The 27,316-nt window shown below is 41.5% G+C and overlaps 1 protein-coding gene across 1 annotated transcript; it reads right to left on the bottom strand.

Moving 5' to 3' along the window:
• Positions 1–189: 189 nt before the first annotated feature.
• On the bottom strand, positions 190–19,776 carry LOC147886734 (MLP-like protein 423). The gene is made up of 4 exons (XM_087395311.1): positions 19,680–19,776; positions 15,004–15,255; positions 14,464–14,717; positions 190–249 (listed from the first exon to the last, which is right to left on the bottom strand). The coding sequence occupies exons 1-4, from the start codon at positions 19,774–19,776 to the stop codon at positions 190–192; spliced, it is 663 nt and encodes a 220-aa protein (XP_087251437.1).
• Positions 19,777–27,316: the final 7,540 nt, after the last annotated feature.

Here is a 27,316-nt window from a genome sequence, read left to right as displayed (position 1 = left end):
ATGATCTGTTTGGACATTGTCATTCAGTAATTAAGGAGCTTCAAGGTTCTTTGTCCCTTCATCCGGAAGTTGTGGCTGGAGCACAGACAGATCTGCTTTATGAGATGAGACATACCTTGGTTTCCTGGCATATGTTATCCAGAAAGACACTTTCATAGAGCCTAAAGGGTCTGATGGAAATGCACAATATTAGGCAATGATGGAACCTGCAGTACAAAACGCTAGTAACACGTTATCTATACTGCCAGCCTGCATTTCAGACAAGTGCACAGACAGATGATGAGTTTTTCTTGGAACTGTCTGGAGAACTTGTCAAGTGGAAGTCTAGGTTTCATTGGCATTATTCCTTGCCAAGCTGGCATTTTTAAATGAATTGTTCTAACTGTAGTCTTACTAGCTTAAATTTCTGTGAGGTTGTAGTTTCCAGAACATCTTTGGGGTTTGCTCATATGTTTGTATTTCCTGTCTTGAGATCTTTGTCATGCCAAAGATGTTTTGGTCTTTCATGAATCATAAATGAAAAAGAGGGTCAGGATGTATGGTGCTTATAGCTGATAAACGTCACAGACACAGGAAGATGATAACATCATAATGTAGGCAATAGAAAAAGGCAGATTACATCACCACCGGAGCCAGTTCTAATTTAGTTTTGGAGGGCTAAGTAAAATTCAGACTAGTACCCTCATTCACTCCCTTCGGCCTAGTTTTTTAGTCTACCTTTGAGCCAGTTTGTTTTCCTTAAGCATATGAAAAACCCTCCCTAATCAGTGTTAAATTGCACAAAACAATCTTTTTCTTTCCTGAGTAGATTGATTGATTTGGGTTTCATTGTTTTCCTCCCTTTATGTAATGACTTCCTTGAGAAAGCCCTGAAAACACTCTATGCTAAGCTCCACTTTTGCATCAAGTTACCAGCTGAGTCTTGCATTGTTGCAGATGCACCAATTTCCCTTGGTTCTCCCTCCTTGGGTTTTGTTTCTGCTTCTATTATGTATATTTCAAGTCTTTCTTTCTGGAACTTTTGAATATGCAGTTTAGTATAGTCTGTAAATCATCTTCTAGGTTACCATACCGATCTGCTAGTGATTTGTGAGTTATTTCTAAATCTTTATTACATCACCTTCCGTATCCAGAACACGATTTCTATCAAAATCTTTATTTCTTTCAACTATATGAAATACATAAAGTGACGTGTGTGAAAATGGACAGCTGCAGTATGGGAACTCTAGTGACACTTGGATAGACCTTGCAGGCTGCATTTGGGACAGGTACACAGGTGCATCACATGATCAAGGAAAGATGACAACTTTCCTAACAGCTGTCTAGTCGTGCAGTCTGACTAAATTAATTTGCTGCGAGGTTGTAACTTGTACTTTCCGTCACATCTTTTGGGTCATGCCAAAGATGTTTTTGGTCTTTCATGAATCTTAAATGAAAAAAGAGGGTAGGATGCATGTTCCTACATAACTGATATCGTAAAAACAGGGAGGAAACTATCTTATAAGGTGATTGGACAATTAAAAAAGGCAAGTTATATCACCACTGGAGTCAGAACCTGTTTAATGGGAAGAGTTCTCATCGCATATAGAGAAGTGTGGAGTGACACTATTTCTGTATGGTACGGGTCATAAGTTAAGTACATCTTAATGCAGTTTTGGAGGCAAAATCAAATTCGACACGGAGAAATACTAATCCTAATCCTAAGGGTTAAGTTAGATATGTTTTCAAAATGTGATTGAGTTGTTTGTAGAATATCTGAATGCATGTGTACTGAGAACTGTCTCATTTGCTGACTTATAACAATGTTTCTTGTTGGTGATTGTTACAATTGAGAATACCTTTGTTGATTGGTTGTGAAGACTGTGCTTTTGCAATTGTTCAATAGCTTTGATGAATATCTGCATAAATGACTCGACTGACGTTCTCAAAATTTTGTACCAAAATCATGGAGGATTTCGAAGATTAGAAAATGATTGCATTGTTGCTGGTACTGAAACATGATTTTGGATGGTTCTTTTGCATCTCATAGATTGTTAAGTTTGCAATGATTGCAATACAAATCAAAGGTTGAATTATATGTGGGAGTTTTCCACCGAGAATGATCCACTTCTTACAGTGTATCATTTGTTGCTTTTTGGCTCTGATGCTCTTTGCAAGAGGCTTACATGACATTATGCTGCTTCCTGTTGAAGGATTATCCAAAATGTTGATGCTCACACATGGATATCTTGTCCAATTTGTTACTGGACTTGCACTTAACGTGTGGATTGGGGGTTTTCCGGAGCATTGGCGAAGGAAGATTTAAAAGTTATGATACCGTTTGAGCAATGCCTTGAGAATATAGCAATGCTATGCCCATGATCACTTGGGATACTGCAGTAGTGGAGGCATTCCAATGCACGCCACAGAATCATGCCATCATCACATTCAAGACATGAGAAGATAGGTTGGCAATCCTTCGCCAAACAAAAGCCCTGAAAGGAACCCAGATATGGATAGCAGCAGATCGTACCCCTCAACAGCTGAAGATGAAGGCGAATGAACTTCAAAAAGTGCGAGAAGCTCGAAAGAACGGCAAGTGGGCAATATATCGTGAAGGCATTGCAATCATTAAAGATTTCAAATTGGCTAAGACAGAGATGGGGATACACTCAGACCATAACTGATGTAATATATAAGTTTCCAAAAATGGGCCACTCACATACCATCCTAAATTTCTCATAGTCAATATGGACACCATTTATCGAAATGACATGTCTAAGGTATGTGAGTTCATGTTTCAAGAACTCACATTTGTTCTCTTTAGCATAGAGTTTCTCTTTTCTGATATGAAGTACTATTTGAAGATGGTGTCCATGCTCTAAGAGAGTCTTGCTATAAATCAAGATGTCATTGCAAAAGACCACAACAAACTTTCCAGATATGGATGAAGTAAATTTCCCAGATGTCATAAATCAAGATGTCATCGCAAAAGACCACAACAAACTTTCCCAGATAAATTGTTTATCATGTTGAAAGGTTGTTGGCGCATTAGTGAATCCAAATGGCATTACCAAGAACTCATAATGTCCAAATCTCATATGAAATGTGGTCTTAAAACCTTCTTTCTCAAATATATGTATGTGATGATAGCCCATTCTCAAATTGATCTTAGTGAAATACTTATCCCCGAAGAGCCGATCGATGAGACCGTCCATTCGAGGTAACATAGATTTTTTCTTAATCATTAATCATTCAAGACCCTTGTAGTCTACGCATAGACGCTTACTAGAGTCTTTCTTCTTTACCAATAGCACTGGTGCACCCCCATGGCAACTTGCTAGGTCTCACTTGACCCAACCGGAGTATTCTTGAAGTTGCCATGCAATTTCATCCTCCTCGATCAAACTTGTCCTATAGGGCTACCTGAACATAGGCTGCACACTAGGCACAAGATCGATCTGATGGTCAATGGTCCTTGTAGGAGGAAGACCCATTGGCAGTTCCTTTGGAAACACGTTTGAATAATCAGACATAATCTCATGTGTTAGTTGAGCCTTGGGTGTTTTTTCACTCCAAAAGCTCCGACTAATTACGTTTGCTACCTCCGTAGGCAATGCATAAGATTCAACAGATTGATTCGTGTCATAAATATACTGAGCAACGCGTGTTCCAACCGCACGCTACTCACCCACCATTGACTCATCAACGTGGGTAGCCAAATCCATGGATGAAGTATTATTATGAGTAAAAGAAGGTGCTACAATCTTATCTTGTTTGCTGTTTTTTGGGACAACAAACTTATCATTAACATTATCACAAGTGAGACATGCTTCATAGGTGTATTTAGTAGAAAAAGGACTAAAAGTATTATCAAAACACAATTTAGGCTTCCCTACAGACCAGAAAGTGCCACAGTCTCCAGATTGCAATCGATGAAATGTTTCCAAAGAAGAACAAAAATATTGATAATTGGACTCATGTAAATTAAAATCAAGTTGAGAGGCAATCTTGACCATAGGTCCTCGAAGATCCTCTTGAAGAGTAAACCACTTTCCACTAACTTAAATTTAATTATATTTACAGAAGGGCTCTTTGCAAAGAACCACTCCATGCCAATCAAAAGATGTACCGGATCTAATCTCATAACATGGGATAATAAATCTTCTTACTAATCTTGAATGTCCACTTGAAGATCTGGAACTAACTCTTCACAAGATATGTAGCTCCATGTATGAGATTTATGACATAACGATGGCTACTGGGAATAGTGGAGGTGTTCAGCTTCTGTACAAGAGAAGCATCAATAAAATTGTGAGTATTGCCATTGTCAAATAAGATGTGAACTAGATGCCCCTTGACATATCCAACCATGCATAATTAAATCATGGGGTCCAAACATATTGACATTAAAATGACATTTCTCACAATCTAAATAAGAAGAAAAGACTTCAAGACAAGCAATGTGACAAGGATTACCTGGCGTACATGATTCTTGAAGTGGACAAACTATTTCCCTTTAACTCTCACTTCAAAGGACAAGCAAGTGATATGTGGCTTGGCTTGCCACACTTGAGGCCTTTGGTTTGGGCTTCCTCCTATGTTGGGCGAATCGGTGTGAAACTTCTTCTTGAGAGGCCCCAACATTTACTTGTTGTAGTTAGCCTTTTCAGGCTTGGAGTTAGAGTTGCTAGCTCAATGGTTCTTTTGGTTGTTTCTTCTCTTAGGATTTTCATTTTGCACAACCGATGAGGATCCAACTTACTTGTGTCCACAAGTACTATCATAGATCTTCGCAAAATGGATAGCCTCCTCAAGTGTCTGTAGCTTGTTCCTTTAGATTTCATTTTGATATTCTTTAGGTAAACTAGTCACAAAGAATAAGCATAATGTTTGTTGGTTAAAGTCAGGGAACTTTGCAGTAATATCTGCAAAGTGCTGAAGATATGAGTCCAAGGACTTGTTACCCTTTGAGATATTTTAAAGGTTCAAAATTATCATACTCATTAGGTTCTTACTTAAACACCTTTGTGCCTCACAAAACTCATTCTAAGACTTTGGAGCATAAGGCTTTGCCTTCAACTCTCGCCACCATGTGAAAGCCTTGCCTCATAAATACATCTCAACAAGGGTCGAGTAGATATTTTCTAGACAATCAATGATGGCAAAGTGAGCTCCCCACTTGTTCAACAAGGAGCGTACATACTCAGGAGTCCTCTCTTTCTTCTCTCTTGAGTAGATCTTAGGAGAAAAGGACGGCATACCATAATGTTTTTTATGAGCTTCTTGAGTTTGTTGCAACAATATCAGCTATACTAATGCTGAGTATTTTGCATTTGATTAAACAAACCCTAAAGAACATTTTCATCAATATGAACCACTTGCACTTGTGGTGGAGCGAAAGATCCAGTAGCTTGATTGGGTTGAGTTCCATCACTAGGAATTGGCTCCATGATGAGAAAGAGGAGATCGAAGGAAGACAGCTTGGAAATACAATAATCTCCCTTGAAAAGAGAGGCAAAATTGATTGAGATTACTAAGCACAAAATAAGATGGAGTTGTAGTAAAGTAGCTAGGTTGAAAGAGGGCAAAGCGAGAAATTGTTTGCAGCAACGGAAAGAATTTGATTTGGTGTAGAGTTATGGGCGTGGGAAGGACTAGTTGAAGTAGAGGCTGGATGGAGCATGCACAGTGTGTGAAAAGTGATGCCATGCATGGGTTGCATGTGCATCTAGGCTGCATGAAAAGGGTGTGGCATGCAAGCCACAACTTTCCCCTCCTTTTAGAACTTTCCTAAAAGGGTTGGTGTCCTTGAAAAATACTTTTAGAAAGTATTTTTCTAACTCAAACTTGCTTATAGAAAAAAATAAACTTTGCTTTTTGCAAAGTAAAGTAAACTTTTCCTTACAAAAAGTAAAGTAGAACTTTTAGTTCTAAAGGCATACTTTTTAGAAAGTACACCCACATGCATGCATGCATGTGGACACTTATCCATTCTAGAACTCATGTGGCAGTCCAACTTTAGTTCCATGTCTTCCATGCATGCATGCATGCACAATTCTTGCATGACACACAACTAAAGGGAAAAGTAGAGACTTCTAGCACTTTCTCCTACTAAAGTTACTTTCCAAGGCATGCAAGCCCAAAAAATAAGTGCATGTTGCACATGCACCATTACTTTTCCAAAAAAGTAGGACTAACCCACATTCCTCTATTCTAACTTCATTTTTCAAAAAGTAAACCTACATGCGGCCTGCAGAGAACCACAAACATCTTTGAAGCATCTAGGCCTGGTCTGTAGCACTTTTGAGCCCACACACAGCCCTAGAGCAGATCAGTGACTGTTCCAGGTTACTCTAGACCTCTAAAATCAATTGCAACCATCCATCCAACTCTTCGCCAACCCTAGAATAGCAATCCTCTTGCTCTAGGATGCTATACAACCAAAAACAAACTTGAAATTAGCATCTAGGTGCAATTTGTTTTTTGGCAACTCGTCTTGCCTTCCTGGAAGTCTTTATCAAGCCAAAACACCATTCTTGGAATTTGTTATCAAGCTCTACTTGCTATGATTTCTCTCCCTGCTCCTCTCTTGACTTTATTTTGTGCTTGCAAAGTGTAGAAACTTGCAGGAAAGCAAACGAAAAATTCCCAATACAGGTCCAACAAAAGCGAAATTCATAATATGGTTGTAGATTCTCACTCGCTACACAAAACTCCAAGCAAAACCTCAAGATTCAAGCACCACGATTCTCCAATCCATCCTCTTGCATGCAATTACTCTCATGTTTGAATAACATTTGTGAGATACTTTGAATTCATGTAAGTTTGTATTGATTGTTAGAATGCATGGTAATGAATAATATGTCATCACCTATCGATGAAATCAATCAAATCTGTTAGCATAAAGGTCTTCTTTATTAATGTTCATGAAAGGATTGTTGATGAAGATATCTTCTCCTCTTGATCTAATAATTGCTTGATGCAAAGATCATTGAAATCCTTTATCCTATCAAATGATTGTGCTTGCTAAGAGTAACTGTCCTTTGTTGGTTCTTTTGAACATTGACTATTGATGAAGTCACTGCAGTGGTACTGTATCTTGTTGATAACGGATTGACAAAAGTTGCACGTATAAGTTTGATGTGCACTTGAAAAATAAATGATTGATGAAATGTTGAATTTGGCTTGTCTTTTGTCCATGATTAATAGACAACAAAAGAGGTCAATTTTGGAATTAGTTTTTATGAGGTCCAGTTCGGACTTTTAGCTTTAGTGAGATATGGCCTTTCAATTTAGTGTAAAATAATGTCTTTTTGGTAGACTGTTAGTATGAATGTACTTTAGACAATAGGACATATTCAATGAATATTTCATAATGATTTGGCAATTGATCTATGTGAACTAACTTAACTGAGTTTTAAAGTTGACTATGGTCACTCAGAACAAACCATAAAGTAACCCAAGGTAATAGGATCGTGATGATATGGAATGCGCATGGGGCAAGTTGATGTGGCAATGCTAAGTGTCATGGTGATGTTTTATGCTTTCTTGTTTTTGTGCACTATATTTTGTGGTTGCATGTTTCATGAGCTTGACAAGTTGCTAAAAAGAAGTTTAGTTCCTCCTTTGCACACCATGTGTTAGTGATATCCTCTATACGTTAGCTCAAGTCGCTAAAGGGACTTTTAGTTCCTCCTCTATACACCATTCGTATAGAGTATCCTCTCTCTCCTTTGGTTGGCGATGAACTGAGATTGAAACAAGAGCATGGCTAGGAATCAAATATATATAAAGAAAGACATGTTTTCCTTCATTCAAGGCACAACAATGTTCATCATGTCATCAGGTGAAGGATGAAAGAAGAGAAGATATTGTGGCATTGATGTGGTAAAGGAAGCCAACATGGGACTCAAGACTCAAGAAAGAGCTCAATGGAAGTGTCATGAGTCATGATTGTTGTGCTGCATGGAGTAGTGCTTAAGGTGATGAGACGAATTCCATGAAGCACTCTTCCCATGGCAAACTACAATGACTGTGAATCCTTTGATATGAGTCATATGACCAAAAAGATTGTAGGTTTCGGAATCCATTGTGCACTATTGAGCTCTTTGTAATTATAAACTCAAGGCTAATATTGTAATGAAGATTTTCTTTTTATCCAGAGAACCTTGAAATGAAGCCAAAGCTCAATAATAAGTTTATGAAGACTTTGAGGCTCGTTGATTCCTTAAAAACTTGTACATGAGAGCTCGCCTTTAGAGCTACAAATTTCAAATGTCTATCATGAAATAGCTTTGAAGGACATTCTAGCCTTGAAGAACACCAATGAAAATGAAGTATTGTAAGCTCAAAAAATGAGGCTAACCTTTGAGCCAACTTCTTGATTTGTCTCTCGATTTAATCTCTCATTACTTTCTCACATGATATGGCTAAGGTGATTAGGCAATTGAAAATGGCAACATATATCACCACTCAAGCCAATATGTGTCTAATTTGATAGAGTTCTCATTGCATATATAGAAGTGTGGAGTTTGGACTACTACTATATGCATGAAATATTTTTGTTAAGATAGTATTCGGTTGGAAGTCATGTATGGTAAAGTCAAATTCAGAATTATTGACTTTTAACCTCATTAACTTCTTTGAGGCTAAGTTTCTAATTTATTTTGAGCCACATTCTTGATCTAACTCTCTATTTAATCTTTAATACCAATTATTTTCTTTCATGACATGGGAACATCAAATTTGCAAATAATTGTCGTTTCTTGAGGAGCTTGATTTTACTTTTTCATTGTTTTCCTTGTTTCATATAATTACTTCCTTGAGAAATCCCCAAAAATAGGCATCGTTCATTCTCATCATTTGTGTCAGAGATACTAGGGATTTCTTGGTTCACACAAACCCTTGTAGAGCAACAGAACACACCAGTGAAAGTGGAACACATGCAAATCTAGCATATACTATGATCAACAATCTAGCATATTTGAATCTAACACATACTATGATCAATCCTATGCTAGATTTTTCAAAGTTGAGTGTGGAAAAGAAGAAGATATCCTTTTCTAATTTTTGAACATTTGGACAAATACGCTACTGCACAAGTGCAAGACACTACCAACCAAGATGGGATCAACAAGCTCCAAGTAGAACTTGATGAGCTTAAGGTGTCTTTCATCTCTCTCACCAAGTCCCGTGACAAGTTGTAACAGAGGACACTGCTCTCCAACCCCAAATATAAGAGAAATAGGCCACCCTAGAAACTATTGAGTAGAGCTTATGGAAACATGAAAGCATGTCAAGGCATAGCAATTTGTGACTTCGACACAAGCCAAACCACCATGAATACATCACACTGGTGAGGCGAATAGGCTATTGATAGAGAGCACAATAGAAATAACTAATGAATTCAATAGGCTATGGATAGAATGCTACTCTCTAGGACTAGCTATAAACCCTAGATCAGCAGATACAGACTTTGATGAGGGCACTCCCAATACACTAGACAAGCACCTAACCAAGTTAACATGTGCTATGGCTAAGGTGATCAAGATGACCAACCTACCATGCACTATGGCCAAGATGATCAAGATGACCAAGTTGGCCATGGTGGGCCTTGACCAACATCTTGACCAACTTCCCCCAATACACTGGCAAGTTTTGCAAAGATGACATGATCCATCTTCCAAGGCACTATGACCGACACAAAGCAAGTGGATCTAATGTTGACCACGCATAACTTTGATGATAAGCTAATGTTAGCCCTTGGGTTAGTCCAACAAGCACTAGTAGGATTGGCACTTGTGGGTGGTGATTGGGTGAGCAAAAACAAACAGTGCATCATTAACTTTGAATGGAAAACAGTGGCAACAAGAGGTGGTGACTCCGCATTTGAAGCAGAGGTTACCAAAAACTAAGGGTAGTAGACCAATGGTGAGCAACAATCTAGCGAGCTAAGTATGGCAACGATAGAAGGTGGTCCTACAAAAGAGCATTGTAATAGGAAGAAAAGAGAGTGACATTGTGTGGTTCACGCTCTCCCTCTCACCTATCTTGCTAGGTTAGGAAGTTTGCTACCGTGTGCATTGCAAGTCGAGGAAGCTTGGTTGCAACGGCTTTGTTTAATATACAAGTATTGTTTTCCTTTGTCATGTATGCTCATTGTGTTGCTATACTTTCTAACTATTAAGAACTCCTTCCCTCAGCATCACATGGTTTTCCCTTCAATTGCTACCCTGACCTCCAAGTTATCTTGTTGAAATCTATCTTGTCACTTGAGCCTTGCATAGGCTTGGGGTTTGCTATTCAAGAACACTACTAGTTAAATCATTGGGAGTCAGCAAACTGAAGCATCAACATTTGGAAATATTTCTAGGAAAGGGTGAATAGACTTTGCAAGTTGACATGCTGTAAGTTAGGGAAATTGACTGGATTGAGCTATTGAGTGCTTATTGAGACGTTCATGTTGACTAGTGATGAGTTGAAATAGTTGCTGGGTATTGTGAGCTATTACAAGGAATTTCTTCGAGTAGCTATACATGAGTGGCATAGTCTACTAGTGTGTTTGAAGACTAGAGTGTGGGATACGAAAAGAATTCAGATAGCTAATTGGATACTCTTTGACTTATCCAATGGTTGATACACTCTTGGAGAGGACAAAGAACACATCCAGGTACAAAGAGTTTCTGAGCCAAATGAATTGGTTACATCCTACCATGAGAGCTGCTGCGGTCTCAGAACCAAAGTTAAATGGACAAAGGAGGCTAGTAGAAGAATAAACTATCCAACAAGAGTGCATAGCATGAGGAGAGAGACTTGACCATGCTATCCTAGGGTTGGAAGTTAATTACTATGCAGGGCCTGAAGAACAAACCACTGGCATTGGGTTGAGGTGTTCTAGAAGACTTGCAAATGAAATCTCATCATGGGAAATGGAGTCTGAGCATTCTTCCACAAAAAATTTGGACTTCAAATGGTTGGGAATTTCCTCTCTAGATCATCAAAATGGGCGTGAATATTATGCAAATGAATGAACAGAAAGACTTCTCCAATACTCGACTGCCATTCCAGAAGAATCTTGTCGAAAGGGCATGATCAAAGGAGACCAGTCACCATAGATGATAAAGAATCAATAGACAAGAAGAATGGCATACTTGTGATGGAGGAAGACGCCATTGAGTACTTGAAGGGATGAACTTGTAATAGTTAGGGAAATTTTCTTGAGTACCTTAACCACCATGGACAAAAACCCCATTCAGCCTACTAGTATAAATCAACATGCACCCTTAAGGTGAAAAAGTCTTCCTATGGACCAATTGGATGTTGGTCAACAATAGCCTCATACACATGAAGGTTGATATGATAGATGAAGGCCTAAAAATATTCCTATGGACCAATTGTGAGTTGGTCAACAACGAACTCATACACATGAAGGTGGGTACAACATATGGAGATCTAGAGACCCACTTTCTTAACCACCATGGTTAATAGTTCATGCAAGTGCCATATGTTTCGCAAGATAAATTAGAGAAAAATGAGAGCATGAGAGGTAAACAATACACCTTGGATTCATATGGCCCAAGTGCTTGTAAAGAGAGAGAGAGAGAGAGAGGTGAAAAAGAATAGCATTGGCCCTCCCTTCTAAAGGTGGAATCTATAAAAGACCAAATGTTTGACTTTGGTCTGGATTGTTGTTTGCACAAGATTGAAATTAGAGCTCTCTCTTTCTCCTCCAAGAATATGAGTTTTCTCTTACTTCCATTGTAGTGCCCTTGTGTTTTCCACTCCATCCCCCTTTGTTCCCCTCTTCTCTTCCCTCCTCCCGTCTCTTCTCCCTTCTCCCCTCCCCCTTTTCCCTCTCATGGAAACACATTGCAACAATATGAGAGTCTTCAGTGTGACAATAGAGGATGGTTCATGCTTGCATTTCTCCCACAAGGAGCAGTAGGAGGAGAGTTTCCCCAACATCCCTTCAATATCCCCACAACACGTGAGTTACCACCAGAGACCACATATTTTTGGCACCATTTAAAAATATGAAAGATTCGTAAAAAACCAGTCGGTGATAGAGCCAGTTTGTGTGTTGCTACATTAAGCTTGATACAATGAGTACATGAAGTCACTACATTAATAACGTAACAACTCATTGCTTTAACTGTTGTTGAACACCTACCTCACATACTTGACACGTGGCATTAATTGAACTGTCAACTCTCAAATATTAGGTCAACTTGTTGCGTTAGGGTTAACACAGCCACCACCAAGTCACTACTATAAAAGTTGCACCGTATTCAACCCACTACATTAAGGACTCACTACTTTAAGGATAATGCAACAACTTTGAAGTCACTAATATAATAAGTCACTATGCTAAGAAGTCACCGCTATAACAAGTTGTCACTATATTAAAGTCGCTGCATAAAGGTTGATGCAATGCAATGCAAGAACTTGATAACACAATGACCTACAAGTCATTGATAATGTTTAAGCAATGCAATGCTTAAAAGTTAATGCAATGCAACAACTTGATAACACAACGACCTACAAGTCATTACTTTAAGGCCACCGCTATAACAAGTTGTTGATTAAAGGTTAACACAATACAGTGACTTGATAACATAGTGACCTAGAAGTCACTACTTTAAGGCTAACTCAACGACTCACTGTTTTAAGGCCAAAATTGCACAGTCTGATTGAATCCAACTATAGCAACCTGGCAGTGTGACCAATTCATAAACTTGAGGCTAGGATCTAAAGGATAATTCCTCTAATAATATTCTACATAGCCTAGCAAACACCATAATATTGATTCCTTTTGAAATCTTGATCTTAAGCTCATACTCTACACATGGTCCCACACACACAACACCTTGAGCTTGGAGGATGCAATGAGCTTGTATGTAGAAGTGGGTGATAGCCCGAATCTTAGAGCCTCTATGTCTCCTAACTCTAGCTCCATTAGAGCTTGATCCCCCACACCATCCACCACAGCCTCACAGCTTAGGGAATTGCTCTACAACTTTATGGGGAGATTTGGTTTGTCTGACATCAACTTGTTAATCCCCTTGCTAGGAAAGATAGAGTGTTTAACATCAACTTATTGATACCCTTGCTAGGAAAGATAGAGTACCTAAGGAGCCATAGGGCCATCCACCAAAACATGAATCAGGAAGCACATGGAGTATCCCAATGCCCACCTCAACGGTGAATCCTATGGGGCTCATGCTAGTTCTATGAGGGAGATCCATCCTTCATCAGAACCTTTGCGCCCAGGGTCCCTAGCTTCTTGCCGTTGAGTCTTGACATGAAAGGAAACAAACAGATGGAATTTGGGGGGTAAATGCTCCCACAAACACTGGTTGCACACCCTTGTCTATACCTAGGCTAGGTAAGAGCCCAAGAAAGCACTCCCTTCCCCATGGCTGCACCCTATAGACCGGCACCCAATGTGGGTGTGTCTATGCCTAGGCCCTCGCCGGTGTAGCCATTATGGCCAAACCCACCATGAATGCCAGTTCCAAGACTAGTGGGCCAAAACTCAACTAATTCAATACCTACACAACCCATGACCTTTTTCAACCCACACTTACTGCCACCTAACTATGGCACCGCACTAGCCCCCATGCCACCAACCTTTGTTGTAAGGTATACTACCTCTGTAGGGAGAAGACCAATCACCATCTCCAAGCTTATTAGTAAACTTGAGAGGGAGATCTAATGTCCCAATGTAGAGAGGTTTAAGCAAATTTGCAACTTCAGAGACATAGGTGACTTGGATAAGGTCAATGAATTAGGGCTGAGCCTTAATGGTAAGGCAATCTAGTGGTATAGGGACCTAAGCATTGAAGAGAAAACCAACTAGAAAACACTTAGAAAAGTATTTATAGTGGGGCTGGCTCTCACGAGTCCTAGGTGGAGCCCTATTAACCAATTGTATGAGGCAAAGCAGAAGGAAAATGAGACCTTATGGGAGTATATTGTGAGGTTCAAACATTTGAACTCCTGCCTGCGAGCCTCAGGTCCATAGGTTGAGTGATGAGCGCTTGTTGCTATGCTTCCTCATCGGGCTAAGGGATGCCAAGATTCATGTTCCTGTGTGTGTGTGTCCGCGCATGCACATGCGCACATGCTATATGGTAGTGTGGGCACTTATAAAAGAGATATGGTGTGTGTGTGTGTGCGCGTGCGTGTGCGCTATATGGTGTGAGAGAGAGAGAGAGAGAGGAGTCCTATGGCATATGGAATAATGGTTAAAAGTTTTTTCCTAAAATTGTTGGTTAGGATTGTCAGCATGTTTTTTCACGAGACTGTTTAAATCATGTTGGTTAGTATTGTCAGCATGTTTTTTCACGAGACTGTTTAAATCAAGTCGCTAGATAAAAGTTTCTGTCGAGCTAAATTTTAACATAACTTGTGCAATTAGGACCGAATGCTTATAAATCTGTGTTACATCGGAATACAACAGTATGCCTCCATGACCTTTACCGCTCCGATGAATCCTTCCTTTACATTCTCTGGAGGTCCTATGTCCTCTCTGGCCGGGGCAGGCATGTAATTTACCTTCCAATGTACAACGGCAGGTCCTCCTTCATCGGAGCCTGCTGGGTACACACTCAAAGACGGTTCGTAGGTGCTGTACTCGTCCAGTAATTCACCTTCTAAGATCTCATAGATCATCGTTCTGGAATTGTCATCCACGGATATCAATTTTTCCTTGCAGTAGGTGAAACCTTTGACAGCTGAGATTATCAAAACTGATTAGTACATGGTGCAGAAGCGGACGAATTATTTGCATGGTACTTAATCACATACGAAATATTTCACCAGTAAGATGTCAAAAACTCAGTTAGTACTGCTGAAAACGATGACTTATTAGCATCATCCGAGCTTAGTGACGGAGAACATCAGAATGCAGCACAAGACAATTGTCGATCGAAGAGTTTACAACAAGACGTATTTTGCAAAGAGTGAACTGCCGGCCATACATTCGAGCTAAAGAGAGCAAACATAAGAGAACTAACTGACCAGGACCGAACTTGATCACTCGCACGCTGCCCGGTCCTCCATCACCCTCGAGGTACTCATAGCCCGTGATTGCAGTCGGGACAAGCTTAGAGACGATCTTGGGAAAGTCCTTAAGGGCCTTCCATACCTTAGCGGCAGGGACAGCCACTTCTACCTTAGCTTCAAAGATAGGCAATGTTTTGTGCAGACCAAAATGTGCGCCCTTTTGTTGCTTGTTGGCATTTGGGTCTTTATGGTAAGCCCTTTGAGAAGCTGCAAACCAACATGTTTTTTTTGTCTTTGATAACGTCTATGCGAACAAGATGGCAAAACCTATGATAGCAAAACCAGGCGTGTCAAGTTTTGACCTATGATAACATCTATGTAAACAAGGTGGCAAAACCTATGATAAGAAGGCCCGTCCTGTCACTTTTTACCTAAGATAACATCTATGTGTGGAAAACCTATGATAATAGCCGTCCGACCTGTCACCTTTGACCTATGATAACATCTATGTGAACAAGGTAGCAAACCCGATATGGCCCTCTTTGTATTCTCGTTTGTATTTAACGATGAAAATGAGAACATTTTTTGTTGGTTGGTTAAATTTTATCTTTACAAAATCAAAGAATGTATTTTTATTTGAAGTATTTTTGCATAACCTGTATTTCCAATTTTTATTCATAAGGATTAATATGTAAGTGGCAAATGTGTAAGTTGTTCCTAATTTGTATTCGTTATGAATATGTTACTCCACATGTGTTCTAGATGTGTCCCATATATTATGGTTATATCTTTGAATTCCACATGGCAGTTGAAAGATATGCCAATGTTAAACACGTCGCTGTTTCTTTTAGATCATGAGTGTATGCAATCAAATGTTATAATGTTTAGTTAGTAGTCTATGTATGTTAAAAATTATGTATCTTTGTATTTTCTTGCAAAGTTGAGGTGACTTACTTCAAATTTTCATAACTTACAATCTACAACTCCGATGACTATACTTTCAAAGCCAACATTTTTTTATTTTTGCATATAAAAATCCCATGCCACAGGAATGATTTAATCTATAACTTGAAATTTCACATTAATTCATGTTTAGCTAAGTGCACTTGGCACTTAGCTTGATAACCCAAACCAAACTAGCATGACCTAGTAAATAATGTAACCTAATGGACAGGGAAAAAATTAGGGGCGAATTTTAGCCCAAGGGCTAATTTAGAGGCTTTCCCAAGTTGGTTGGGCTAATATTTAGAGCTTTAAATTTGATAAATTAGCCCACAATTAAAGGTGGGCTAATTTTTAGAGCCTCAAATTTGATAGATTCGCCCTAAAAGTGGTAGCACGGCTAATATTTATAACTCTATATGGGGTTAGATTCGCCCATTGACCTACACTGTCATAATCTTGTTGCCTCCTTATTTTTTACCCTGCTAATGGAGGTAACTAATGGAGGACCAATAATGCTAACGTTTAGAGAAGGAGAGTAGCTGAGGGGAGGCCACGAGAGGGGTTGAGGGGGAGTAGAATAGAGAGGCTAATGGGGACGTGAATGGGGTGCACACAAGAGGATAAAGGGGACTGAGAGAAGGGGGTAGGCGAGCATGAGAGAGACACAGGAGTAGGGGAGCATGAAGCGGCTGAGAGAAGGGGGCATAGGAGACGTTGTCCAAGCTGAGGACAAGGGGGGGCTATGTGAGGGGGGCAAGGGAGAGGGGGGGAATACGGATGACGAGGGGGAGCTAGGGAGAGATGGAGGGCAAGGGGAGGTGGCATGGGAAGAGATGGAAGGACAAGGGATAGGTGGAAATGGAGTAGGCAGGGAATGGGATAGGTGGAAATGGAGTAGGCAGGGAGGGAGATGGGGGCAGAGATGCAAAAGAAGGGGAGATGATAGTAGGAGGAGGGATAGAGGCAATGGACATAGGGAGGGAGATGGAGGCAATCCAAACAGAGGCATAGAAAGATGGAGAGCAGGGGCAAGAAGATAAGCAGGAGGAGACAACGGGTAGCATGGAAGATTTTTCATAAGGGGAGGTAATTTTTCATAAGGTAGGGTTAATTTTTTATAACTTATGTTAATGTGAACTAACATCCACAGAGTACAACCGCCAAATGCAGGATAATCAATGAGTAAAGGTGACCAAGCCGACTGATCATCTACTCCAACAAGATAAGCTCAAGGGAGTTTGATACCCAAATAGACCAAGGTCGATGATTACAAGCAATGTGCACATGGAAGGAGTATAGCTCAAACTCAGGGAGTTTGATCCCCAAATACCCAAAGTCCACTCCAAAGTCCAAGGATTCAAAGATTCCACGCAACGTGCATAGGCTGTATGTTTCAGCTGCCCCCACCTGGAACAAGGAGGTGCATACCAAGAACAAGGAGATGCACACTTTTGGGCCATGAAGAAGAGTGCATGCGCCTTGCATTGTTTAGCTCCACATCCACAGGAAATAGCGATGCAAACAAAAATAGCCATGAAAGTAGTACATCTCAAACTCAGGGAGTTTGTTCCCCAAATATTATGAAGAAAAGGCTTCCCAACAACATTCAAGGCTACCATTGAGTGTCTCGCGGAAGCCGAGCCTCATCACTCTAGGTTTTGAGCCTAGTCTACGAGGTTTGAACCCCAAATAGGTGAAGGTGTGAGGGCACTCAGGGAGTTTGAGCCCCAAATCACCCGAGCTTAGGAGTGCGAGGCTAACACAAGCGCTATTTGGGAACCGGTTAGGACCACCTCCTAATGCCAAGCTTTTCCCAAGCGCTTTAATATGGTTAACACAAGCGCTATCTCCACTAGTAGGGAGAGTCGGTAAGAATAGCAATATGCCTTGGCACCCTACAAGCCCAACAGCCCATGGTTGTAAAGTGAGGGAGAGTGCTAAAAAGGAAAAGGATTGGCCCTCCCTTCAAAAGGTGACTTGTATAAAAGGCCAAATGGTTGACTTTGGTCTTCATTGTTGTTTGCACAAGTTTGAATACAAGCTCCCTCTTCTCTTCCAAGAGAGTGTTTTGGGTGTTCTCTTGTTTTCATTGTAGTGCCTTTGTGGTTGTCACTCTATCCCCCTTCCCCCCCTTCTCCTTCTTCCCTTCCTCCTCCCTCCTTCTCCCCTCCTTCTCCCTCTCCCCTTCCCTTAATCCTCTTCCCTCTTCCTTGCGTGAAACCACATTGCAACAATTCGGAGGCCGCTTTAGTGACACTTGCGGACGGCTCGTGCTATGCATTGCTCCCACAAGGAGTAGCCGGAAGTGGAGACTCCATCGGCATATCTTCAACTACCCCAAGACACATGAGTCACCGCTGAGACCCACTACATTTTTGGTGCCGCTATTGGGGATAAAAGGTATGCTTTTGCATTTGCACTTGTCTTCCTTCGATATCTACCCATTGCACAAGTTTCAAGCTTACCTTGGAGCTTGTTAGTGGAGTTATAGGAGAGAAGAGAGGTGGAGAGAGAGAGAGAGAGAGAGAGAGAGAGAGAGAGAGAGGACAGAAATCTGTTTTTTAATGTAGGAATGCCATTTGTAAGCATGGGAAGCTTGTTTTGGAGCACATTTGTGAGCACCCCCGCATCACAAAAAATCATGAACAAAAATTGCAAAATCCTCAGATATCATGAAATCTCAATTGGTGAAACTGTGCATGACTATCCCGTCAAGTCAGTGCTATAGCATATCACACCGACCAGATTCCCCGTCGATCGGTACATTAGCCGGATCCCATCGATCAGCTTGGGTTGACCCGGCATCGTATCACTTCCTCGCCGACCTAACCTCTGACTACGGTTTACCTCGCCTCCTAGAGTTACTGTGTGTCAGAGTTACTTCTGCACCAACCTGACAGGTCGTTGACTGGTGTTGTAGTGGTTCCCTGTCGACTGTTGCTATCTTACTATCCTGTCGTCGACGTGGTAAACCCACCCCCATGCCTGTATTCATAATCGTTCCCCTCCACCCATTGCGTACTTCCTTCACACTGCCCATCATCGTGTTTACCACCGTCCAGTGTTTTACGCTTACCCTGCCATCGTTGCTATATCTGTAGCCCACCGGCCGCACGTTAGTAAGATTCCACCGATTCCCTATCCCACCGTTTGTTGTTATCCAATATCCCTATGTTCGTGGGGATATCTCTTCCCATTGATCACAACGACCACGTGGCACTCATCATCACACCGATCGTCACGATACATTCATCACACTGATCGGTGCTAATTCCTTATTTCGCCGATCGTTGTTGAAAGGTTACGCTGTCGCTCGTCGCCAAAACCGTACTACACCGCTCATTGCTATACTCGTAGCACTGGGACAGGTGTTGTAGAGATATCCTACCAACCGGTGCAATACCCTTGGGGTAGCGAAGGAATTAACAAAAAATTCTAGAACCTCAGTTCAACTTGGGTGTCCCCAGCCAGAGGCATCCCACATGCACTTGAGGTCCGAAAGGATTTTGCCAAGGGGTCCCATGCCAGAAGAAAGTGCGTCCAACTATGCTCAGCCCCCCACCCTCCATCCTAGTTGGGAGTCCAGAAGCTCGATCCCGAGCCTCCTTTCGTTCATAGCTTCCTGTCCAGACACTCCATTTAGTTCAAACAAACAGAGAGCCTTGAAGGAGTGATGCAAGACCCCTCAGGTCTAAGGGCCTCGGAAGCCCCCTTCACAAGTGTAGCCTCTCCCAACTCTCCCGCACCTTCAATTGCATCTAGGCTTAGAGGTACATTCTCTAACATGTTCGGCTGCTTGGGATGAACAGAGTCGGTAGACATGGAGAACCCCTTTGTCGACATGTTCGCAAGAAGGGAAGGCCAGCAATATATAGTTCCCGAGCCACAAACCGGGATAAAAAGTACTTTCATTGACCTAGGTTCCTCCACCTACGCCAGACCCTCCCAGTGGGAGAACATGGATGAGAAAGATCCATTAATAAGGTAACTCCGTAGATAAGAAACAGTGTAACATCTATTTCAAGTACGTAACATTGCTACCCGTTTTAAGATTCCCTCAAAAATTCATTAAAATTATAACTTTTTAAGAAAAAAGCTATATTTTGCGTAGCTAAAGACTAAAAACTTACAGAATTCATACATTTTTCAAACATCATGCCTATAAATTAAAAAGGGCCTCCACTATATCGTAAAATATCTTTCGATTTTCTATATTCTCAAAGTCTTAAAGATTTTACCTTCTTGTGCCCTTTGTATTTTTATCAAAAAATAACTTTTATTATTTTAACTTGTTGCACCTAATAGCATCTTCTACTCATTATTGTCGGTCCAAACGAGACTTTTTACCCACTTTTTAAATCACATATAGAAAGAATGGAAAACTTTTATTTGAGTGAGCCAAAACCTTTAAATTACTTGAGAAAAAAAAAAGGAAATTTTTGTAGATTCATATTTTGATACTTTTGACATTAGAAATAATCTTGAAAGGCCCCAAAACCCTAAAAATGACTACAAACATGGATATTTTCTAACGATTTTTTAAAAATCTCAGATAGGAAAGCATGCATCTGGCTCTCGGTCAATGATACCATCAACTCGTCGATGATATCATCAACCAAGAATGTTATTGTTTGATGATATCATCAACCAAGAACGTTCTTTCATCGACCAAATGCGTCCCAGGTCGATGATATCATCGACCTAAGCACGTGAGTGCATGCTTTTTCTGCTAGGCTTTTTAAAAAAATCATCAAAAGGTACCTATGTTTACAGTCGTTTTAGGGTTTTGGGGCCTTCCAAGCTCATTTATGATGACAAAAGTACCAAAATATGTATCTACAAAAACTTTACATTTTTTTTGCAAATAATTTAGAGCTTTTAAAGGTTTTGGCTCACTCGGTCAATGATATCATTGCACAAGCATATAGCTTGGTAGATGATATCGTTGATTGAGTAATTGGGTTATATATTTTGGTATATGCATTTCAATTGAGACAAGCGGGGCAATTGCCAAAGGTGACACAATACATAACATTATCCCAAAAGATTCCAAAGACATTGATTGGATGCAGTGCACAAGTTAAATCCAAGACACTCCATGCAAGAAAGAGGGTGGCATCTCAACTTGGCTAGGTTGACTCAGAGAATGTTCTAGTGGATAGTTCTGAGGAGGAAGGCTCTACGACCAACATATCCGCTCCTTACTGTTGGTGAACTAAAAGGAAAGCATGGAGTGAACACAAACTGAGAATTCTTGCTTATGGAATGAAGAAATGTGAGGTCCTTATGTAGGCACCTCTTACATGATCACTGACATCACTGATGACTCTGAGCTCCACAATCATCTCCTCAATCAACTCCTAGATTCTCTCAATCATCCTATGTGGCTTCTACCACCACCTAACAGTGCTTATGGGCACCTAACTGTGCCTCTAGCACACACACATAGATACCGAGGTGTGCTTGGGGCATACACCTTGAAATATCCCATCATACCCCCCCTCAAGGGAATGCCTCAAGCTATGTCAAGGATACATCTAGTCTCATAGTTTCTCATGCCATCTCATGGTGGTCAAGAATAAATCTATGGCTAGGTTCTCATGCTAGCAAGGGGTTCCCAAGGGTGTGAAGTAAACAAAAGGGATACAAAAGACCTTCCAATGGTTATCTTTCCTGCATGTACATGCACACAATGTCTGCAGGAGGTACCATGGAGCAAAACACATACACATGGCCGACATCATATGGTGACCAGAGGTGTTTACAAAACACACAATAGTTTATTTCATTCATTTTGGAGGACTATCCAGGCTGAGTACCTTGACTCAACATAAAAAAGAGAGATCTAGAGCATATATGGAGATGATTCAAAAAGCATAATCTTCATAGGATGCCTCATCTTGTGGAGGCACATCAACTGAAAGTAGATTGGCAATTTCTGACTTTGTAGTTGCTTCCTTTTTGGCAACCATTATCTTGGCAATCTGCAACAAGGAAGCCATGTTGGCATTCTCTTCCATTGTAGCATAACAAGACATTGCTTTATGATTTGGCTTTCCACATATTTTGCATAAGCAAGCCATGAGAGGGTCTAACCCAAGAATTGGGCAGTGTCTACTCTCTTACAAGGCTAGAAAGAGTTGAAGAGCTTGAAAATACAAGCATTTAGAGTAGCAAAGGCTTGCAACCAAAATCCATACTACAAATCAATGATGCTTTCGCTTGCATGCTTCATAGAGGTGACTAAATGAAAGTATTCCAAGCAAATCCAGGTATATCAACTTAAAAGAAAGTTGTAGCCATAGTTGTACTGATGCTTTTCAATACTTTAAAGCCTCAGAAATGCTAAAGTAGCATCTAATGTAGCATCAAACTCACAACCTTGTCAAAATTGTCCAAAACAGAGGCCTAATCTTGGAGGGCTTGTATCTCCTTCTTTAGAGCAAAGAAAATAGGGCTTTCTGAAGCAAAAGAAAGCTCATATACCAGAGAAGATCCAGCACAGAGGTTGGGTGAAATGGCACGTGATATTGCTGGATGGAGCGTCGTCAAAATCGTCTGGTTTTTGGCTCTATTCTCCTTGAATATGCAACCATTGCTGCTCAGATTTCAATACAATATAGCCCAAGGATGGAGAAGCTTCCCCTTAAAGGAATTAGAGAAAGGTGGAGCAGACACAGAGAAAACGTAGTTGATAGTTTCGACGATTTTTGTGGAATGGTGACCAGCAGTGACGACCTTTCTTCAATTGCTTATAGGTGGAAGTTCGCCCATACGAGGGGTATCTCCAGCAGGAAGGGCTTGGAGAATGGCAGAGAAACGAGGGAGAACAAGCTCTAGCAAGATTTGGGAAGAAAGGGAAGAAATGGTGAAGAAGAAGAAGAAGAAGATGGAGAAGAAGACGATGATGTGGCACAAATGGGCTCAAGGAGGATCAAAGTGCTCTGATACCATGTTAGTGAATTGAAAGGAAAGCATGGAGTGAACACAAACTGAGAATTCTTGCTTTTTTGGAATGAAGAAAGGTGAGGTCCTTATGTAGGCACCTCTCACATGATCACTGACATCACTGATGACCTCTGAGCTCCACAATCATCTCCTCAATCAACTCCTAGATTCTCTCAATCATCCTATGTGGCTTCTACCACCACCTAACAGTGCTTATGGGCACCTAATTGTGCCTCTAGCACACACACATAGAAACCAAGGTGTGCCTGGGGCATACACCTTGAGATATCCCATCACTTATAGGATCTCCTGGCATAAGAGATGAACCTCACAGTATCCCTCTAAGAAGAAATCGAAAGACAGCGCGCCACTGGCCACTCTGAGGAGTCAGGGTTGGAAGACCACGAGCAACAGGAGTTCATGATGTACAGGGAGGTGTTTGCACAAGTAGCCGCATATACACTTGCACCACACACCATCACCCAAACTCTACAAATGCACTTTGATGCACTCTGTGCACAAAACCTTATCTTCACCTAGACTTCACTACTCCACTACTGCCTAACGCCCTCCAAACTACTCTTCGTCGTAATTTTGACCACTACCGCCCCATCTTAGCCATGTCATATTTCTCTCTTGACCTTCAGCCCACCTCCCTATCTCTTCTTTGCCCCTCCGATCTCCAAACCCTATCCGCCCATCCCATTCTTCTTAATTTTCAAGACTGGTGCTACATCATCTCACTGAGTCCCTTAATTATCCTGCGGAGGATGAAGTGATGCAACTCGCAAAGCCCGAGGAACTCACTCCATGGGTCTGCACTCCCGAAAGTCTGCATGAAAACATAACTTGGATGTAGACCTATGACCGAGCCTCAGCAGAGCCTCAATAATCCAATCTCAAGTCCACCTCGCAGCCTACCATTCCACCACCTACCAACCCCTCGGAATAATAATACTCTTTAATCGGGTGCTACAAGCTCTCCAAGACTCACATGAGTCCTTGGTGAGCAATTTTGAAACACTTCACGTAGCATACCCTGAGGAAATAATTGAGGACAAAAAACAAAATGCAATCAGCCTCTTTCATACCATCGCCCCCCTGTAGATATTCCATTACCCCCTCCATTATATCCTACCCAACCCACCCAACAAGCTGCCCAACCTCCTCTCCCTCGGATAACATTGCCCAAGTACTTGTCCAATGCCTCCAACACCACCACCGCACAACACGGACCCTCCCAGTTTATCACCTCCAACACTCCGGTCGACCTCCCTGATGAAGCCTTCCACACGCTACTCAAAGCAGCACATTTTGTACAAGGTACTGACGTCGCAACTCTTGCAGGCCCCCCAGAGATAGAGCCAATGCTGCTTGTCAATGACGAAGCTCTGCCATCCCAGCCAAGGTCTCCTCCGAAAGATGTTCATTGGCGTCCAGATTTGCAGTCCTTCTATGAGTTACCCGATAGTGTGCTAATGCACCATTGGAAGCACCAACTTGAGGGCTCCAACCTCCACCTCTACAAAATTCTTGAGGTGCGCCCTCTCACATAGTTCATAGTGCAGTTATTTGATGACTAGCATCGTGCGCATCCCAAGCGCACAAGAGGAGGATATAGCCTCGCCCCCGATGCTCCTATCCCCACAACCGATGCAGATGTCAATCTACAGCCAAATTGGTGGTTCCCATTTTTAAAGCTGGAGAAATTTTGGCACTACTACCATAGTGCACCCATCGATCGTCGAGTCCACCCACTCTACATGCCCATGGGACAATGTTGGACTTGGTCCACCTTTCGAGCTCTTTAGCAACAGGACCCCAATGTGTTGTACAACTTTTCAAAAGAAATGATGTAGGAGGGTTTTTGCTTCCACCTCCAGTCATTCAATGACACCTATGGCTCCCAACCATCATCGCTGATGTCCATTTCAATTGCCTCATCCTCTTACTCCTTCGCGATCTTCCCACCCATAGCCACCCCATCAACGACCGCATTCACAATTTGACCAACCAGATTGTCTTCAACCCCGACGTCGGTCCAACTCAGTTCCAAGACCTTTGCCTCTACCTCCATGTTCGCAACCTCCATGGGCATCACCTTCGCACTTATGAGGATATGCATGCCACCCATTTTTGGAAGTACTGCTCATACCTCGCTCACCTCACATCAAGGCAGCTTGATCGCTATGCCATCCTGCAGTCAGTCCTCTCCACCGACCTCCTCCAGTGTGGCTCACCTGACGGATTAGCAATAGGAAAGGGGGCATGTTAACATCTACAGAGTACAGCCACCAAATGCAAGATAATCAATGAGTAAAGGTGACCAAGCCGAATGATCTACTCCAACAGGGCAAGCTCAAGGGAGTTTGATACCCAAATACACCAAGGTCGATGATTACAAGAATGTGCACACGGAAGGAGTATAGCTGAAACTCAGGGAATTTTATCCCCAAATACCCAAAGTTCGCTCCAAAGTCCAAGGATTCAAAGATTCCATGCAATGTGCACATGCTATATGTTCCAGTTGCCCTCACCCAAAACAAGGAGGTGCATACTAGGAACAAGGAGATGCACACTTCTGGGCCATGAAGAAGAGTGCATACGCCTTGCACTGTTCAGCTCCACATCCACAGGAAATAGCGATGCCAACAAAAATAGCCATGAAAGGAGTACAGCTCAAACTCAGGGAGTTTGTTCCCCAAATATTCCAAAGAAAAGGCTTCCCAACAACATTCAGGGTTACCATTGAATGTCTCACAGAAGCTGAGCCTCGTCACTCCAGGTTTTGAGCCTAGTCTACGAGGTTCAAACCCCAAATAGGTGAGAAATAGGTGAAGGTGTGAGGGCACTCAGGGAGTTTGAGCCCAAAATCACCCAAGCCTAGGAGTGGTGAGGCTAATATAAGCGCTATTTGGGAATCGGTTAGGACCACCTCCTAATGCCAAGCTTTTCCCAAGCGCTTTAATATGGTTAACACAAGTGCTATTTTCGCTAGTAGGGAGAGTCGGTAAGAATAGAAATAGGCCTTGGCACCCTCTGAGCCCAAGAGCCCATGGTTGTAAAGTGAGGGAGAGTGCTAAAAAGGAAAAGGGTTGGCCCTCCCTTCAAAAGGTGACTTGTATAAAACACCAAATGGTTGACTTTGGTCTTCATTGCTATTTGCACAAGTTTGAATACAAGCTCCCTTTTCTCTTCCAAGAGAGTGTTTTGGGTGTTCTCTTGTTTCCATTGTAGTTGTCACTCTATCCCCTTTCACTCCCTTCTCCTTCTTCCCTTCCTTCTCCCTCCTTCTTCCCTCCTTCTCCCTCTCCCCTTCACTCTTCCTCTTCCCATTTCCTCGTGTGAAATCATTGCAACTTCTTAATTTCTTTGTCTTGATGGATGGCTTTTAGTATTTGGAGAGTTAGGGGGTCATAATAACATTTAAGCGTATTGTCGTTAATGTAGCCATCCATTTCAGCTCTATGCAGTATGACCCTTGCGGCGTAATTTCCACAACTTGATATGGACCCATTCCATGATATTTAAGCTTATGCTTAGTATGTCACCTTGCTTAAGGCCCTTGTTTCTTAGGTTGTAGTCGAACCACCTTTTTGGAAAAGTTATTTGACCTTAATTCCATACGCCGCTCTTAATCTCATCTCATCAAGATTTTCAAGCTCTATTAGCCTTTTAGACATGGCCTCTTCTGATAGTCTATCCTGGACTGCCACCCTTAGGCTCAATACTATAAATTACATGGGCATAACTACCTCAATCCCAAACACAAGAATGAAGGGCATGAAGTTGATTGTTACTTTGTACTCCATGCTATATGACCAGAGTGCAGTGGTGAGTTTGTGGTCCCAATCATTATGACTAGCCTCCACCATGCAGGTCATTGCTCGACACAGGGTTTTGTTAGAGCTCTCATCTTGGCCTTTTGCTCTAGGATAATAGGGAGTGAACAATCAAGAACTCACTCATTAAAATATAAATTGTGTTATTAAAGTGAGCTCCACAATCACTCACTATTTTGAGTGGGAGGCCAAACCACGATATAACATTCTCATAAAGGAACTTGGCTATTACATATGCATCAACCTTTCTGGTAGCCTTGGCTTTTGCCCACTTTATGCAATAATCAATAGCCACAATAATTTATTGGTCCTGTGTCCCTTTTTCTTCTATATTGATTGGTCCTATGAAATCAATGCCCCATTTCTTGAAGGTTTGATCAGTGATGAGAACTCTCATCAAAGGCATGTAGTCTTGCTTATGGGTATGGAGGTTCATTGTTGGCAGGGATCGTAGTGCTTAACAAATTCAGTGTTGTGTTTGCAAAGATGGTGGGCCACCATAGACTTGCTCACAGCACCTTGCAAGCCATGGGCTCTCTTGCAAAATGCCCTCTGCAATGCCTGAATGGGCTCGTTCCACCACCTCTATGAAG

Source organism: Dipteris shenzhenensis, chromosome 24 (genome assembly GCF_047967505.1).
Source record: "Dipteris shenzhenensis isolate YYH24624 ecotype China chromosome 24, Dip_SZ_1.0, whole genome shotgun sequence".
Taxonomy (NCBI): domain Eukaryota; kingdom Viridiplantae; phylum Streptophyta; class Polypodiopsida; order Gleicheniales; family Dipteridaceae; genus Dipteris; species Dipteris shenzhenensis.
The sequence above is the reverse complement of the archived record's forward strand: the minus strand, read 5'-3'. Positions and strand labels throughout refer to the sequence as shown.